The 19,418-nt window shown below is 41.4% G+C and overlaps 1 protein-coding gene across 1 annotated transcript in view; it reads left to right on the top strand.

The window, feature by feature from the left end:
* LOC136679718 (whirlin-like) overlaps positions 1–19,186 on the top strand; it is an 88,377-nt gene extending 69,191 nt beyond the window's left edge. The window contains exons 7-12 of the mRNA XM_066658384.1: positions 196–390; positions 4,299–4,373; positions 7,258–7,879; positions 9,261–9,442; positions 10,329–10,445; positions 18,799–19,186. Of these exons, the coding sequence (XP_066514481.1) occupies positions 196–390; positions 4,299–4,373; positions 7,258–7,879; positions 9,261–9,442; positions 10,329–10,445; positions 18,799–18,981 (1,374 nt within the window). The 3' untranslated portion in view covers positions 18,982–19,186. The remainder of the gene's footprint in view (positions 1–195; positions 391–4,298; positions 4,374–7,257; positions 7,880–9,260; positions 9,443–10,328; positions 10,446–18,798) is intronic.
* The last annotated feature ends 232 nt before the right edge of the window (positions 19,187–19,418 follow it).

Below are 19,418 nucleotides of genomic sequence, written 5' to 3'. Positions count from 1 at the left end.
ACTAGTTGAATGGAACTAGCAATGACTAAATTGGAGAGAAAGTTGTGGGAATAAAAGGACTGATAAATAATAAAAAATAAGTGCAAACCAGGCTTAATCTTAAAGCCAAAGCTTGTTATAGTCAGTTTTACACTTGCAGAAGGAAATCTGATGGATTGCTATGTGTAACTTGTGTTTTCTCTGTGAACCCTCCAGCTCACCCTCCTGGCTGAGGTGCGGACACTCATCGCTGCTCAGGATCTGGAGCGCTTTGATGGACAGGTGCTGCACCGGGAGATGGAGGCTTGGAGAGCAAGGCACGGAGGACTGGGCTCCATCTGCATCTCACACACAGAGAACCATGCCCCAGCTGGCTGCTCCCTGAGTGCTCCAGCCACAGGCTACACTAAGGCAAGTGTGTGTGTATGTGTGTGTGTGTCTGTATGTGTCTTTGCTCATTGAACCATGTCTTCATGTGTCTGCCAAGGCTTCGGCTGATTCTATTTCAGCTTAGGTTTGTGTGTGTGTGTCCTTACATACCAAGAATATATCTCATTGTGGGTCCAGAACCTGTATAAACATAGACTGGCCCCCACAATGTACATCATTACATTTTAAGGTGAAGGCAAGGTTTTAGGTTTGGGTTATGGTCAGGGATAGGGTTAATTTGTAGTACATTGGTGAGGCTCCACAAAATTAATAAAAGGCTATGAAATGGCCCTGCAATTCACAAAAACAAGACACTGTGTGTGTGTGTGTGTGTGTGTGTGAGTGTTCCAGGCTCTCAGTGTGTGTTGATGAATCCACTAGGTATTCCTGACCTTTTACCTGATTGGATCAGCAGTTAACCTCACAGGCCTTTGTTTACAATTGGCATTAAAATGCATGTGGTTATTCCCTGTATGCACAAAAACAAGTCTAACTATTCCTGTGATCAGACTTTTAAGAATTGTGGTGCCTGAAGTGTGGGATGTGCTGTAGCAGCAATGTAAGATCATAATCTTTGAGTGATGTTTGTGATCCTGAACTAATAATCCAATATCAAGGCTTGATGTCACCAATCCTCCTGCAGCTGAATTCCATAAATCCTCTCAGAAATTTCCAACAACTTGTGTAAAGCCTTCTCAGAGGAATAATACACTATGTCTGAATAATACACTATGTCTGAATAATATACTATACCAGCTTTTCTCAACTGGGGTGCTATGGCACCGTGGTGTGCCGTCTGGCTTCATCAGGTGTGCCATCAAGGTAAATGTGGGTGTCCAGTTAAATTTGTCAGTGATGGATTTGCCTTCACTTTGTCGACCAGGTGTGAGGCTCTTAATGCTCTTAACAAAAACAAAGCTGCATCAGCGTCTAGTTTGCCTCGCGCTCCCCTCTCACTTCCAATGCTCCAGCTCCGACTCTGACTTGCGGAATGTGCACAAAACAGCCGAGAAGGAGGTGAGAATGTGTCAGAGTGTGAGAGGGAATTAACAGTGTAGACAGGGTAGGCCTGTGGCCATGACTCTTAGTTGGAAACTTATGAGAATAAAGTCAGAATATTTCAAGAAATAAAGTAAGAATATTTTGAGAATCAAGTAGAAACATTTAGAGAAAAAAGTCAAAATATTCTGAATGTATCACCTTAATAATTTTGATGAGAGATTTATTAAGTAATTTCCATCGTGGAAAAAAACAACAGTTGTTTGTACATGTCTGTAGTTTTTACATTCACTGAATTACCACAGAAACATGTTTGTAACTCAGGGTTTTTATTTGTGTAGCACTTTCGTTAATGCCAGTAACTGTCTCCTGTGTCTGATACTTCCACCTTAATTGACCCGAAACTGCTAAAATAAGTCAGCATTGCCCACATATGAAGCAGGAATAGAGCTATATCTTCATTTCGGTTTGTGTTTTTCAATGTTTGGAGTTCTGTCCATTGTAAAAAAAAAACTCCAAATGAGAGAGAGAGCGAGAGAGCGATAGATAGATAGATAGAGAGAGAGAGAGAGAGAGAGAGAGAGAGAGAGAGAGAGAGAGAGAGAGAGAGAAACTGGCATCCTGGACCTAGCCCTTTTTTCTACTCATCTACAAACACTGGGGCTTCGCAAACACATTAGACTGGTTTTGAACACACAAACAGACTGGGAGCAGGTGGGGAAACATTTTCTGAATTTTATAAAATTTGTTTTTTTGATTACAACTGTGATCTGCGCATTTAATCCTCAAACAAATGATTAAATAAATAATCCAATTGCTTTGAATAAATTATGTTTAAAAATTGACAGCTGATTACAACTGCAAGCACCTGTGTGTGTGTGTGTGTGTGTGTGTGTGTGTGTGTGTGTGTGTGTGTGTGTGTGTTGGATGGATTACAAAAGGTTTCTGGATCACAAATACTTCTCTGAAGGTCACAAAGTCCACCTCAGCTCATATCTACTGAATGTTACTCATTCTCCCACTCAGTTCATCAGTCACTCACTCGCTCACTGACTCACTCCTATTAACAGAATTATTCAAAATTTTAATTCAAAGTGTCCCACCCTACTTAAGTTGTGCAGCAAGTAAATGTTTTTGCCCATGCACCAGAACAACAAGGATTTCATTAAATATTCATCCTCTCAGAACACAATGAGTACGGTTTGGACTGTACTGAATATAGTCTGAATCCCATGCTGGCCTTCTAGTGCTTTAATCTCATATAGAGGGTGTGATTAATACCTCCCCGCTTTGTTTGTGCTTTGATCATTGTGTCAGTAGTTAATTGTGGAAGTTGATGCCAGTCATTATTGCATGTTGTAAAATCTGACACCAAATAAAACAGTAATTAGGCTTAATTTATAGCTACTCAGCTTCACTCCATTGAGAATTAATTAGTCACATAAAAGTGATTTTTTTAAACCACCTCCTCAGTACAGGAGTAATAATTCACAAATTTCACCATTTTATCCATCTATCCATCCATTATCCACCGCTTATCCGGATCCGGGTCGCGGGGGAAGCAGTCGGAGCAGAGAAACCCAGACCTCCCTCTCCCCAGCCACCACTTCCAGCTCCTCCGGGGGTATACCTAGGCGTTCCCAGGCCAGTCGAGACACATAGTCTCTCCAGCGTGTTCTTGGTCTGCCCCGGGGCCTCCTCCCCGTTGGACATGCCCGGAACACCTCACCAGGAAGGCGTCCAGGAGGCACCCGGACCAGACGCCCGAACCACCTCAACTGGCTCCTCTCGACGTGGAGGAGCAGCGGCTCCACTCCGAGTCTCTCCCGGATATCCGAGCTCCTAACCCTGTCTCTAAAGGAGAGTCCAGACACCCTGCGGAGAAAACTCATTTCAGCCGCTTGTACCCACGATCTCGTTCTTTCTGTCACTGCCCAAAGCTCGTGACCATAGGTGAGGGTTGGGACGTAGGTTGAACGGTAAATCGAGAGCTTCACTTTTTCGCTCAGCTCTCTCTTCACCACAACGGACCGGTCCAGAGCCCGCATTACTGCTGACGCTGCACCGATCCACCTGTCAATCTCATGCTCCATCTTTCCCTCACTCGTGAACAAGACCCTGAGGTATTTAATCTCCTCCACTTGAGGCAGGATCTCACTTCCAACCTGGAGAGAGCACTCCACCCTTTTCCGACTGAGTACCATGGACTCGGAGGTTCTGATCTTCATCCCTGATCCTCATTTCACCATTTTAATCCATATGAAATAGTGCTGTCTCAGATTGACACTGATAAGCCACGACATAAATATGACCTTATTGTTTCTACCTTCACTGTGCATTTGATCAGCTTCACTACTGTATATTTGCATTGTTTTATGTTAGAAGACTGTATTGCAGGCTGTAGTACTTCTATTGCTCTGCATACACTACCAGCACTGTAGTGACACTGATGTGGTAGTGTTGTCAGTGTGTGTTGTGCTGGTACAAATAGATCAGACACAGCAGTGCTCCTGGAGTATTTAAACATACCCCATTGAGGTACCACGTTTTTGGTTTGTGGACTATTCTCAGTCCAGCAGTGACATTGAGGGGTTTAAAAACTCCAGCATCACTGCAGTGTCTGATCCACTCGTACCAGCACCAGACACTAACACACCACCAACACTTCATGCTGCATCTTACCTGCTCTGTGGATTGTAGAACTATAAAGTGCCCTGTGGATAGTGGAGCTGAGAACAGTGAGTAGGTGGTCATAATTCTGTGGCTGATCAGTGTATATATAAGATCAGTTTTGTGGATATTGGTATTCACATCAGGACACCAGCCCTGAAAATCTAATGGGTAAATTGGTAGCATCCCCCAGCCTTAGTGAGTGGTGTTGTCTTTTGCAGAACGAGTGCAGGATAGATGGAAGTGTTATGATTGGACCTGGTGGGGCTCCGAGCCCTCTACAGGACATTGCTCTGGTGAGTATCGGTGAGAGAGAGAGAGTGTGTGTGTTGGTGGTCAGTTAAACATTACAACACTGAGTGCCTTTAGTGAAACAGGCAGCTGAAGAAAGTAGCAGTGTTTCTGTGTCTGTGTTCATCATTTTACAAGTTACTCAGCAAAACATTGTGTTTGTTATTGTATTGCATCAGGCTGGTTTTCTAAGCCTGGTTTTCTGATGCAATTTGGACATTCTTCTCCTTCTTTTCCTTTCATGTGTTTTTTTCTCTTTACGTAGCTCTGTCTAGAAATCAAACAATTCAATGGTCCCCAGCTTGTTCTCCTATGAGGCACCATGCGTCCCAGTGCTCAAATATAGTACTCTGAGAGAGATCACCCTTCTTTTAAAGTACATTCAGCCACAGTTATTCTTTTAGGAGATGAGATGCAAGTGAATCCACTTACATTAAAAAACGGGGAGTCAAAGGAAGATAAATGAAACACCAGCAGGTTCCAAAAACTACCAAACTGACATCATAAACGATAAAGCTTTCATCACAGGCTCCACTCTCATTTCAGATCTGAGAAATCCTCGGGTGTTTCTGTCCATCCTTCCACACAACAACACAACACAATGGTTCTTTAACAAGTTGTCAGTGAGAAAAAAAAACTGAGAGGAAGCTTCTTGAGAAGCATCAAAACTGTGGACAAATTAATATTCTGTCCAACACATCAGTGTTGAATATGAAGTGTATAAATAAAGAGTGGTCTCCGGCATTTCCAATGTCCTGTTGTGTGTACAGTACTTTATTGGTGCTGCAGTGTTAGATCACCAGTCAATACAAGCTTCAACTAGCAATTTAAGTTTTCAGCTATGATTGATGCATGTTGTCAGATATTTATGGGTAATACACTGATTAAAGGTGTTGTGGACATTATGAATACTGAATAGCAGTAATTACATGACGTCGGTTCTTAATGTGATGGCATTTAGCAATAAAATGTCAGTCCGTAAAAGCAGCAAAATGTCAGGTTGTTTTCCTTTAGGCTATCACTGCTTTCTGCAATTATATTACCCCTTTAAAGCCCAGTTAGAGTCAGGTCAGCCGGCAGACTGCACTGAGTGCTGCAGCACAACCATTGTGTTTAATAACAGCAACACATTCCGTCAAATGTATAACAGCCACTTCCGCCATGCTCTGAGTGATAGACTCTTGCCTAGGCCTCAGGCTCCTCTAGTGCTTTTTTTTTTTTAAATCATGTTAGGTTACTAGTGACTCATGACCTCATTTCCCCCACTACCACATCCATCCAGGCATTTGTGTATTTTCACTAAAACACAAAATCAATAAAAAAAGAGGGATGTATGTTCTTCTTGTGGTTGCCATTAAAGTTTGATGGTTTAAATTTTAAGACCCAGCAACTTCATTCATTCATTGTCTGTAACCACTGTAACAGGGTCCAGAGCCTTCCCGGAATCACTGGGTGTAAGGTGGGATCTCACCCTGGAGGGGGCGCCAGTCGTTCAGAGGGTGACACATTCACTCACACACTCACACGTTTGAGTCACCAATCCACCTACCAACATGTGTGTTTGGACCGTGGGAGGAAACAGGAGCACCAGGAGGAAACCCACGCAGACACAGAGAGAACACACCAAACTCCTCACAGACAGTCACTCGGAGCAGGACTTGAACCCCCTGGAGCTGTGTGACTGTGACACTACCTGCTGCGCCACCGTGCCGCCCTGTCCAGGAATTTGATTAAGTTAAAACATACTTTTATTTGACAGTACAGAATAAACAAACAGTAAATGTTACAGATCGGCAGAGGAGTGCTAGTGGCCTGAGGAGCAAACATTAAAAAAATCCTGCTTATTACTTGTAGATACCATTTGGTATTTAGCAGTTAATAATATTTATTCTGGGCCACACGGTGGTGCAGCAGGTAGTGTCGCAGTCACACAGCTCCAGGGACCTGGAGGTTGTGGGTTCGAGTCCCACTCCGGGTGACTGTCTGTGAAGAGTTTGGGGTGTTCTCCCCATGTCTGCGTGGGTTTCCTCTGGGTGCTCCGGTTTCCTGCCACAGTCCAAAAACACACGTTGGTAGGTGGATTGGTGACTCAAAAGTAAGTGTGAGAGTGTGTGAGTGTGTGTGTGTCTGTGTTGCCCTGTGAAGGACTGGCGCCCCCTCCAGGGTGTATTCCCGCCTTGCGCCCAATGACTACAGGCTCTGGATGCATCGTTACCCTGAACTGGATAAGCGCTTACAGATAATGAATTAATGTTTATTCTGCAAAGTATGGACCAAGTCTATAAGCAGGGAAATCAGAAATCAGAGGGACTTGGGTTGGAATTCTGGGCAGCTTCTTCTAGTGAAGACTGAAACCATACCCCACCTTTGCCAGAAAAATGTCATTAATGGAAAAGGAGCAGTAGGGGTTGTGTTGTGCGAATTTCATCACAAGAAGTTGAGGGAGAGCAGTGGTTGTATATGATGTGCAATGGTGAAGTGGAGAAGTCTGGGTGTGGTCCTTTTCCAGTGCAGAAACTGCACTATGTAACTTTTGGAGGCAGGCTGGAAACTACCCCATTCCTCTCCCTCCCCCTTGATTTTAAGACAGTGCTGTAAAAGTTTATTACACTCTATAGTGTTTCTTTAAACTTCAGTAAAGGTACCAATGTAGTTGGCTATAAAAATTTCATATTCCCAGGTTAACAAATAGTACTTGAGGTATTTTACAGGGATGTTCTTCTCTAATTTTACTGGCAATTCCAATCCTGTAAACGGAAGTGTTTGCGCAAACAGTGGCAGCGATGCATTGAGAAGTGTTAAGGAATGCTGCAGGCAGGATAAATTAATCCTTCTAAAATTATCCTGAGATAATATGGGGTTGTCCTGTGTTCTTGTGTCTTGTTTCAGGACGAGGTGCAGACTTCCTCAGAATCACCCCCTAATTTCAGACCCCCTCCCCCTCCCTCTGTCCCTGGATCTGTCAGACATGGGAGTCCGAAAGGCCAGATCAAACGCCCCTCGTCCAAACTGTCCCACACCAACCTGCTCTTCTCCACCCCCTGCAGGATGCACCAAGACAACCACGCTCAGCACCATGCACACTCGCCGTGCTCGGCCCACACTTCCCCCTGCACCATCCACCACACCACCTCACCCTGCTCCATCCACTCCTCCCCTCCACCCTGCTCCCTCCACCACTCGTCTCCATGCTCCGCCCATCGCAACGTTGGCCCCTCTGTTGCCCCCATCGTCGGACCACCAGCCAAAGACCTAGTCCAGTTCCTGATGAGCCGGCAGGCGGCCGTGCATTCCCCCCACTCGGAGTCGCCCAGCCATTCTCGAGCCGGGACGCCAACCCCCAGCTTGTCCCCTCGTTCGTCTCCATCCCTCTCGCCCTCGCTGCTGATGCCTGCCCCGCCCCCCTGCAGCCCTGAGAAACCAGAGACCCTCAGCCCCAACACTGCTCAAATCCACAGACTCAACCCCGAGCACGACTCAGTTGAGGAGAGGTCACAGCCCCCACCTCGAGGTGAGAATAACCCCACATTGCAGTGCAAAATGTGTGCACCATGAAACAATGTTTTTGTTGATTTTCTCAGTGGATAGAATTTGACAGATGCTGTAGGGAGAACAAGCTGCAATATGGCATTTATATTTCTCTGCACATCCACAGTTTTTTATTATTTATGTAGTGCAACATGTTTACAAATAGAAAGCATCACAATGTGTCAACACCGGGTGCAATTTTTATTAATTTTTTTAGGCAATTTTTTTTACTTTTTGGAGTTGTATTCATCAGCAGTGTCTCTCAGCACTCTCACATTCCTTGTACATATGTTGATTACGCAGCGCAGGATTTTCCATTAATCATAATGCAGAGCCAAATCATTGTGAATTTTACCAAATATCTCAGCAAACACTTTCTGAAAACTGTGCTGCTCAGAAGTAAATGTGTGTGTTTACAGTGAGTATCAGAGCACTTACATCACACACTCATTCTGTGCCTGGGCATATACCATGCCTGAGTCCAACTAAACCACTTGAGGAGGTGAGCCCAGGCACACTGCACTCACACTAGTCAAACAGACCAGACTCTTGCGGGTCAAACCTGCACAGGCAATGTATGGATTGCCTACTGTGAGTACACTCTTAATTCCTTTAGACTTACGGCTAGTCTCACTAGGGGTCATCACAGTGGATCGCTGTGATTCACATTACAGACTTGACAATTATTTAATGCCAGATGTCGTTCCTAATACAATCCACTGCTCCATCCAGGCTCACTAACAGTGATATGCAATTTTCCAACCTCTGTTTATTGTTTAAATTGTTAAATCAAGCTTCTTCTGTTGCCTTTAAATGTAAAATATTTAAATGACCTATATTCTAATTGACAGTAGAAGCAGCTTGATATATTTTAAACAATAAACAGAGGCTGTAACGTATTCAACAAGCAGTCTAAGGCATAATGTCAAGATCAGACTGATTAGTTCAAACTTGAATCCTCAGAGAATTCAAGGCTGCAGCGCTGTAACTGTCCACAGTGTCATCCTTATCAACACTCCTTGTCCCATCAGCATGCCACAAACATTCTGTCTCACCAGGTTCAAAGTGTTACGAACAGGATGCAGCTTAACTTTCATAAGTGCAAAATGTGTGTGTGTCTGTAAAAACATATTTGTAGATGTGCGTTTATGGATTTGTGTCTATATTCAAATGTGTGTGGGAGACTATAGTAAGGTTGTGTTTTCATGTCTCTAAAGCCTCAGGGGGATTTATTCAAGTTCATAAGCGCTAAACATACAGCAGTGTATTATCTGTGTTCCTTCATCTCTGTACCTGAAAGCATATTGTGAACAAGGTGAGAGCTTCTGCATATATTTATAGTGTGTGTGTGTGTGTGTTTTCAGGCACCACTCTCTCTCAGCTGTCTGACAGTGGACAAACCCTGAGTGAGGACAGCGGCGTGGACATTGCAGAAGCTGGGGGATTAAGTAAGGACAGTAGTCCGCGGCCTGGAAAACCTTCCCCTCAGCAGGCCCCAGGAGACACCCGGGGAGCTGAGCGAAACACGCAGAATTCTAGTCAACAGGTGGGGAGGTAACCATTAATAAAAATAATGATAATGCTGATGATAATAATAAAAATATTAAGTTGTGTGTACACCTTTGCTACAGTCAGAGATTTAACACTAGATGTTGGAACATTTCTGCGAGGACTGGACTGCAGTTATTCACAAGAACTTTAGTGAGGTCAGGTACAAATCTTGGATGATTACAAACACCACTCCAATTTGTTAGTGATCCACCATAAACATACACATTATTCTCTATGGAATGGGTCCCCTACATGTGGGCAGCCATGTTTAAAGAAGGGTTAATAAAGAATTTCTGACATATCCAGGGCTGGAGGGGTAAGAAATTCTGTATCAACAGTTTTTCAAACATGGTCGCCCACATGTAAAGGACCCTCTCTATGGCGAATAATATAAATATAAAATAATTCATTCAGGGACCATAAAGCATTAAAAAAAGTACAACAGTGACTTTTTTGAAGGTAAATTATTGCTCCTTCAAAAGTGAATGCATATTTTTCTGCATATTTTACAGAAATATTATAAAACCTTTTAAAACAACAGGGACGGTATAACGAATTTATTCAGTTCTTTTTCTAATGGAACTATTTTTCTTTGTAGATTGTAAATTGTCTTTGGGGAGGAAGAGTTTCAGACAATCTGAAGGCAGGGGGTGTCTCCTAAAGCCTTGTTCCCACTCTCAACTTCCTCGTTCTGCCACACTTGCTCTTAATTAAAGAAAGTGCATTGCATTAGCACTGCAGTCAAACTAGGATCATCTCAGGTCTCTCTGGATCAAACTTAAGATCAAAGCCAAAGTGGGTGAAAGAAGGAGTCTGGAGGGTATTTAATCCCCTGTTCCTGTTCAATACATCTCTGTCTCTCTCTTTTTCTCTCTCTCTAGACAGGGCTACCCGAGCCTACCTTGGTACGGGTGTCCAAGACTGCCAATACTTTGGGCATTGCAGTGGAAGGTGGTGCCAACACCAGACAGCCTCTGCCACGCATTGTCACCATACAAGTGAGTGGCATGGGTTTCCTCCGGGTGCTCTGGTTTCCTCCCACAGTCCAAAAACACATGTTGGTAGGTGGATTGGCAACTCAAAAGTGTGTGTGTGTGTGTTGCCCTGTGAAAGACTGGCGCCCCCTCCAGGGTGTATTCCCGCCTTGCGCCCAATGATTCCAGGTAGGCTCTGGACCCACCACGAATCATGAACTGGATAAGCGCTTACAGATAATGAATGAATAATGAGCCAGTGTAATCAACTAATATGCTCTGTATTTAAAATGGGTGGGTTTTAATTTTTAATCTTTAATTGGCCTTTAGTAAGTGCTTGATATGGTTAGCTGTTCAGACTGTGACAGCTGTTTACTGAAGGTGTAAAACTGCTACAAAATATAAAACGTGTGTCACAAAGTTTGTTTGGTGGGGGGAGTTTCTCTTCAGAGTCTGCTAGTCAAAACTGGAAAAAAGCCTGTATGAAAGCAGTAAGTTTCCGTATAAAAGTGGAGCTGTTTTAAGTACTGAGGCACAGCTAATGAGGCAAGTGCATCTGTTTAACTAACCATCAGATGGCCAGGCCCAAATGTAATGGAAACAGGAGACATTAAGGATTCTCTAATAAAAATCATTTTCCTCATGGCCGCTTAAGCTGCCAGGTCAGTGGAACGGCGTTATTGCTCATATAACTGCCCATTACTCAATTAGTCATATAACTAATAGCCTACAACTCATTTCTCTTATAGGCTTTTAACTACTTGAATATTAACTATACCTCTACGACCTTTGTAGCTAATAGTATTTTGACAGGGCTGTAAAGCAGGGTTGGGATGTTTATTTAAGGGTGTTTTTCTGTGTTATGATTGGCTAAGAGTTCAATTTAATTTATTTCCCCTGGTGCCAGACCTTTTGACCAGTCTTGGCCATGGTAAAAAAAGTGCATTTGCATATTGTGGATTGAGGTCTTGCATATGCAGATAAGGTAAGCGTGTGAGAGCACAGGCATGTTTTTTCTCCTTTGTATTCCTTGTATACAAAGAGAGGCTTTTGCTTTAGTGCAAAGCAGCTTTGCACTGAAATGTGTCTGGTTTTTGCATAAGCATATGGTCTACAGCAGCTAGTCCTATTTGTACGTCTGGAGAATGCAGGTGCAAAACTGTGAATTTGTTTTAATGAGTTCTCAACAAATATTTGCCTTAAAAATATTTTTTTTAATTCATGTTTTATTTATTTATTTAAATTGTGTTTTGTACAATTTGTGAACATTTCCTCATGAACAAACCAATATGAATTTGCTATGGATAACATATGATGTAGCTTTACTGTATGTATTGGTTCATAATGATCCATGACATGTACATTAGGCTGACATAGTCCTACACAAACATCTATAAAGGCTAATTCCACCAAACCAATTATCATAACACATTCTATACAAGTTTTATGTTTACTGTTATAACACTTTATACACCATATATAACACTTTACACAACATATTTACACCTACATTACTGTAAATTGTTGTAAACGCTCAAGGTTTGTTGTTTACTGCTTAGCTATAGTTTGCATTTTTATTCTACCTCGGCTACAAGGAGTTCTGGTCACGCAGACATGCTGCATCTGGTGTCCATGCACCTACAATCTTGTATTTTTTGTATTATATTTGTGCTATGTTTTATTAGCTTTCTTTTTTCACTGAACCCATGAAGCAATCCAACAGTGTTTCATTATGCTGTTCAACCCTGTCTGGGTATGGGTTCACCATTGGTGAAATGAGCTTTTGATTCAGCTGTTTCAATCAGGCTTTAGAGATGTTTATGTTGGCCTATAAAAAACAAACTAAACATTATTTAAAAAAAACAAATCTATTTTCAAATTGTACCTTCTCTTCCAAAATGACCATTTGAAAGTTCTTTCTGTGTCGTTGAACAAAAGTCAAGTAGCTTTATTTATGACCATGCTTTCACACTTTTTCTGATATGCCAACATCTTTGAGCTGTCGGCAGTAAAAAAAGAAAGATTTCCATCACAATGACCCACTCGCTGATTACTGTGAGTTTCATCAGTGCAGAGTTGACTGCACAACCCAATTAGAAGCTCTCAAGATGGCGTTTTACTGATTAGAGCGCAGCACTGAGCCATACTGCGGCTTGATAAAGACTCCTTCTCTCCCACTTATCCGCCTCATGTCAGAATTAACCCTAGTGAATGGCATGGGAACATGGACTTTAATGTGTGCCTATGTTTGGAATCTTGTGCTGAGAAAAATGCTTTATTTGGTAGAAACTACAGCACTCTGCATTAGACCTTTATTACTTTCATTTCTAGTCAAAGCAGCCTTCGAGAACAAACCATTCATTTTTCAGGAAATGTTTCTAGGACGGTAATGTTAGATAATCCAGATCAGGCTGGAGACAATTTAAAGGAAAATCAGAGAAAAAAAATGTGTTAGGTTCTAATATAACATAGTGGAGGAAATTGTAAGCATAGTGAAAAAATACAGATAAAAAAGATTTTGGGATTACTAGGACTCTTAGAAGAAGAAAATGCAACCAACTTGTAAGACTAAACATTGAGTACAAATTTATTCCTATAGATTTCCTTCTTAAACCTCTTGAGGGAAAAAAAAAAATATATATATATATATATATATATATATATATATATATATATATATATATATATATATATATATATATATATATATATAGACACACACACACACACAGTATTGTGCAGAAGTCTTAGGCACCTAAGATAATTCTATATATGTAAACTAATGCCTTCTCAGTAGGTGTGGTGCCTGTATAAATTTATATATAATCACAGTAAAAATAATAATATAAAACATATAAGAAATATAAGATAATTATTATTTCTTTAGAGTAGGAGTGTGAGTGAGTTTAAAGAACAATGTTTTATTCATATTCTCCTTGATTGCATGAATTTGTTAAATCAACAGCACACATTATTTAAAACCATTACTATTTTTATTTTTCTCTGGGAAAGTGTCTGTTCTCATCAGCGATGTGATTTTCAGCGATGGGGAATATCTTGCTATAACAGACCTAAATATTTAATGTTTAATGCAACAATAATGGGAATGTTCAGACTGGTTCAGCTATACTGTCCCATCATAACACATTTTGGAAGTAAGGGTCACTCTGCTCACTCTGGTTCTCACTGAGCTCTGAGAGTGTAAATAATTAATTGAGGGGCTGTCTTGATATCAGGCTTTGGGTAGTGACAAACACATTCAGAAACAAGGCTATAAAATAATGGGTAGCAAATGAATGTAAAACCTTCATTCTTGTCCTTGCAGTGAGAGTTATTTGGCTTGTATTTCTTGTATTTCTCTTTTTTGTGGGAAATTTGTACTTAGCTGTTGCGTTTGGCTCTGTCCAATCCAATCTACACACCTAGAGAGAGACCACTGAAAATTACTGTTGATTTTTCATTAGACATTTTTCAATACTACTATGGTAACATCATTTCACTCGAGCCTCCACAGACACCTGTTCACCTGAAGAAACACTGTGAAGACGATTGCCCTGAAGAGAATTATATAGATTAGAATGATCTGTCCAGGTGCATTAAACGGTCACTTTAGAGGAGCCAGAGTGGCTGGTTGTTGGTTTTTGGGACTTTGAAATCTTCCATGTAAATGGAGTAAATAAAGAGAAGATGTTACTGGAGTAAAAACAAGGATTATTATTAAACCTAGTTCTGTTAACATCAAGCTCTAAGCAGAATGTCCCACATTTGAGAGGAACACAGGGAAGCTCATATTTGCAGTACAGCTTTGTCCTTGGGGGTGACAGATAGCTCAGCTGTAGGCTTCTGCCACTTTTGTTGTTTCTTTCTCTGGAACCAGGGGCAGTAATCATTATTTTGTGTTGGTTCTTCTAGAAATTGCAAAAATGGATGCCGTGCCACTCTCTAGAACGCTGCAGATTTGTCACCTGACGAGTAGAGATCAACGTGGCAAGGTTCAGAAGTTCTTGATCAGAGTAGAAGCTCCACTGCTGCTTATTGCTGTTGATTGGTTTTGAAAGGGTGGCCCTTATCAAGCATCTGCTCTTCATGCTGATAACTGATGCAGACGCTCAGTAACACCTACAAGTCTTTTGGTCCTCCAGCTAATGTGAATGTATCCCACACAGAAATCTTACAAAATGTAATCTTCTTATCATTCATTGAGGATGTCTGGGTTTCATTTCTGTCTCACATATCATACAGACCAGTCTCTGACCTCAGTGATTACAAGCGATCTGATTTCTTCTACCTTTGACTTAAAGCTCTACTCAATATCATTTCTTTTCAAATTTCTTTGCACTATTTATGTAGAGAATGTAGCCCAGCTACCAGTCCTCGCCTTTCTCTTTTGCAGAGGTGGGTAGTAATCCAGTACATTTACTCTGTTACTACACATGGGAAAACATGGGAATTTCTTTTTTAATTCATCCGAGAACTTACATTTCCGTTTCAGCATAGCTGCTCCAGATGAGGGTGGGTACATGAGCTTTGCCTGACGTAAACAAGGACTACTGACGTGCAGACTGACCAATTAAATGTTTACAGAGAAGGTTATCGACCAATAACGGTAGCTCTACAGTCAGACCGTCCAATCAGAAGATTTTAGGCTACTTCACCACGCCCCCTTCTCACTCAAGTGAACCAATCGGAGTAGGGGAGGGTGGGACTAGTTTGTGAACGAAACGCTTCTCGAAATTCTATGAAAGTTCTAGAAAAACAAAATCCCGGACGTTTGTGAAATTCCGCCCGGACATTTTTTTAAGTCTAAAAAAGAGGACATGTCCGGGTAAAAGAGGACGTCTGGTCACCCTACTGTTACACTTTTTGGTTAAATTGTAATTATAACAGTAGTTTTAATGCAGCATACATTTTTACTTTCACTTGATTATATTTGTGAAGATGAAGCGGTACTTTTACTGTGTTACATTGAGCTACATTCTGCTCACTACTTACTACTTATTTTTATCGATCTGTCCAAAGCACAGTCTCTTTGTTTTGTTTTGTTTTGCTTTGTCAAGACATTCAGCAGAGGATCTGTCACATGACTGTGTCTCACAAATCAAATATAGACACTAGTGACGTTTGACTCTGTTTCACCAATCAGTCAGAGCCAAGCCATCACATGAAAACTTGAGAGACAGCTGCTGTTAAAGATGAATAGTCACTTCATGGAGTGAACATGCAAAAACACACACACAGTTTATAGTTTATGTGTGGACTGCCTTGTTTTTCTAGTTGTTATTCTTTGTAATCTCTTTCTACTGAGTCCATTGTTTTGTTAATGAACATGTGAATACACAGAACTACACACAGTTTATAGTTTACGTTCTTGTTCTTATCATTTATATTCTCTACATATTGAGCCAGTTGTTTTGTCATTAAGTTATTTTGGCTGAATTTAATTGCTGTTACATTGTAAAGATTTAATTTATTATTGTTTTAGTTGTTTAAGAGATATTCTCCGGCTCTGAATTTGTTCATTCCTGTTTTATATTTTTGTGCATTCAGGTGTGTTATTTGACATCCTGATTATTAATCAAAGAGGTTACTTAGCAATTACTCAGTACCTGAGTATTTTTTTCACTTAGTACTTTTTACTCTTAATCTTGAGTCATGTTATTCTAAAGTAACAATACTCTTACTTGAGTACAATTTTCGGCTACTCTACCCACCCTCCCTGACTGCACTGGATTGGTGATCATTTTCTTACCAATCTGCTGATGGTCCCCATCCACCTTTCAGATCTAACAGAAGACTTGTGGCTGTCCTGTCTCAACATCGGATACAGACTTTTCACCCAAACCCCATGATTTCTGACCAGTTTTACCTGCACTAAACTATGCCACACTGAACCTCTCTATCACATTCACATTGTGTATTATTCATGCAGTACCAGAAACCTGGAAGGAGGTCTTGAAAACCAGTCTGATTTCAGATCAAATAAGTTTAACAGATGAATCTTAAGAATTAAAGCTGCTTTCTTCAGTCATTTCCAAACAATTGCTTGTCACTTTTGTAGGTTTTCCTTCTCATGCAGTTTCGCCATTTCAGGGCTTTCAGAATGCTGTCTTGTCTGGTCCATACACTTCAAAAGTTTTCCCATATGACTATGTGGAGTTCACCCACCAGCTCTCAGTGGCAGCAAGGACAAGATACAAAGCTCTGGTTCTCACTTTCCAAGCTTCTAAGACTTAGCTCAGCACTGAACCTTGGTTTAGAACTTCTCCACTACATGAAAACTCAGATCTTCAACATTCTGGTGTGTCCTTGCCTCTGATCTAAGCATGCCCTTAAGACCTTGCTGTGTTAGTTTCCTTGTCTTTCAGTGAGGGAATGTGCTTTCTCTTAAATTCTAATTTAGCACTGTCCCTGTTCCTCCTTCGCTTGTCCAAAATAAACATTTTCCAAAGATCTAGACAAAGCCTTTTGTTGCACTTACTCTTTATTTCTTATCATTTCTTTGAATAAACAAAGCTTAATCTGATCTCAGGATTTAAACCTGTTTGTATTTAATTAACTCAAAAGTGATGTTTGTAATTATAATCCAAACTGTAAATGAATTTGCTTTGCTGTGAGAACAGTACTTCTTCACAATCTTCAACATTGACATTAAGCTTTTCTGTGCTAACGAGGGTTTTCTTGCTAGTGCCAAACTTGTCAGGTTCATTAATGACTTGAACTTAGATTTCTGTCAAGCTGCTTGGTGTTATCTTTACTCTATTATGAAATATACCATTCATTCAGTTATTCATTTTCTGTAACTGCTTCATCATGTTCAGGGTTTTGGTGGGTGCAGATCCTACCAAGACACTCACACATATGGACACTTTTGCACAGTCAAACCACCTACCAACATTAGTTTTTTGGACTATGGGAGGAAACTGAAGCACCTGGAGGAAACCCACACAGACACAAGAACACAACAAACCCCTCACTGACAGTGACCAGAGGTGGGGTTTGAACCAAAACCTCAGACCCCTAGAGCTGTTGCACCACCATGTACTCCTGAACTACACTAATAACAAAAACAATTAAAACTAACTGTAAGTATTTCCATTGCACTAACCATATTTATTTGAACTCAGAAAAATATGTTTAAAAATGGAACACATTCCATAACTCTTCAGCATATGTTTGTGTTTTAATATGCAGGGTGGGCCATTTATATGGATACACCTTAATAAAATGGGAATGGTTGGTGATATTAAGACGGGTGATGACCATGGTGGCCATTTTGAAGTCGGCCATTTTGAATCCAACTTTTGTTTTTTCAATGGGAAGAGGGTCATGTGACACATCAAACTTATTGGGGATTGCACAAGAAAAGCAATGGTGTGCTTGATTTTAACGTAACTTTATTCTTTCATGAGTAATTACAAGTTTCTGACCACTAATAAAATGTGTTTAAAGTGCTGCTAATTGTGTTGGATTGTCAATGCAACCCTCTTCTCCCACTCTTCACACACTGATAGCAACACCGCAGGAGAAATGCTAGCACAGGCTATCAAAATGCTAGCACACCTTCTACTTTTGGGAATATGATATTTGAGGACATTACACAGCCACATGTTTACTGTTCCAGAGACTCTGTCCCTTTAGCAAAGCTGAGGGTTCGAAGATCAACAAGCAACAACTTACCCTGCCATTTAAATTAATCGGTATAGCCTTCAAGGCCAAGGGGGGAGCAGAATATGAGAGAACATTTCGTTTTTTTGAATAAGAATGGGCAGCTGTCTAGGTTCAGGATCCACACCTTTACAAAACTTTCCCAGGTTCCCTTAGGCACAACTCAAACAGAAGCAGAACAGAACAGAACTATCGAATCAAGCTGTGACGGATGGATTATTTGAAAAATGTTGTGACGTATAATTTTATCAATACGAGCCAGCGGACTGGGAGCTGGAGACTGTGGTTGTTTAGCTGTGGAGGAACTGATCTCAGTGCTAATGGGTGCTGATGAGAGGACAGAGGTGCAGTCATGGATCTGTCAGGACTGGCCCATTTCCAACTTTTCAGCTCAATGCACTTTCTCTCTCTCGATCACACACACACACACACACACACACACACACACACACACACACGCACATTGGTGCTGTTTATCTACCTTGACAGAAGGCTAGCTAATGGCTTTTCAATACAAAGTGCCACATCGGGGCAAGATAGTGTTCATTTTTCTTCCCCTTTCCCCTTCTCTCCTCTTGAGCAGGCTTTTGATAAATAGTTCAGGCTGTCCGTTCCTTGGGTTCTTACCTATTCTTCAAATCTCTGACTTTTCCTGGTGTTTATCTGTGCTTCTCTCTCTCTCTCTCTCTCTCTCTCTCTCTCTCTCTCTCAGAAGGGTGGCTCAGCGTATCTCTGTGGGCAGTTGCGGGTGGGACAGGTGATTCTGGAAGTGAACGGCGTGTCCCTCAAAGGCATGGAACATCGAGACGCTGCACGCCTCATCGCTGAAGCCTTCAAGACCAAAGAGAAGGACCATATCGACTTCCTGATCACAGATTTCAACACGGCCCTATAGAACACCACAAATGAGCTGCACACAGAGACAACAGAACTCTGAGGTCATGAAACATTTAGTAGTTAATAACAAGCCCAAATACGGAGATCTGAGCTTTGGTCGTTTTTCTCTTTGCAAAACATGAAGTCAATTTTCTGAAAATTCTTGTGGTGGGGATGTCCATAGGACAAAAAGCATAGAGGGCTAGAGGGGCAGCTTCGGAGAACGTCATTCGTTTTCTCTGTAGACAACAACTCAGGCCCAGGTCTCCAAAATATAAGAGGAACTTGTCCTCTAAGGTCTTTAAGCTGAAGAGACACTGCACTTTACTGAACTGAAATGAAGGTATGGAGCACAGTCATCTTCTGCTACAATCACAGCTGGTTTAGATCAAAACTGTCCATCAATTTACCAGAGCGTCCCACCCTCCCCCTGTCGGAACAGCTCGTTAGACTGAT

This window comes from Hoplias malabaricus, chromosome Y (genome assembly GCF_029633855.1).
Source record: "Hoplias malabaricus isolate fHopMal1 chromosome Y, fHopMal1.hap1, whole genome shotgun sequence".
Lineage (NCBI taxonomy): Eukaryota > Metazoa > Chordata > Actinopteri > Characiformes > Erythrinidae > Hoplias > Hoplias malabaricus.
This window is presented reverse-complemented; position numbering and strand designations above follow the sequence as displayed.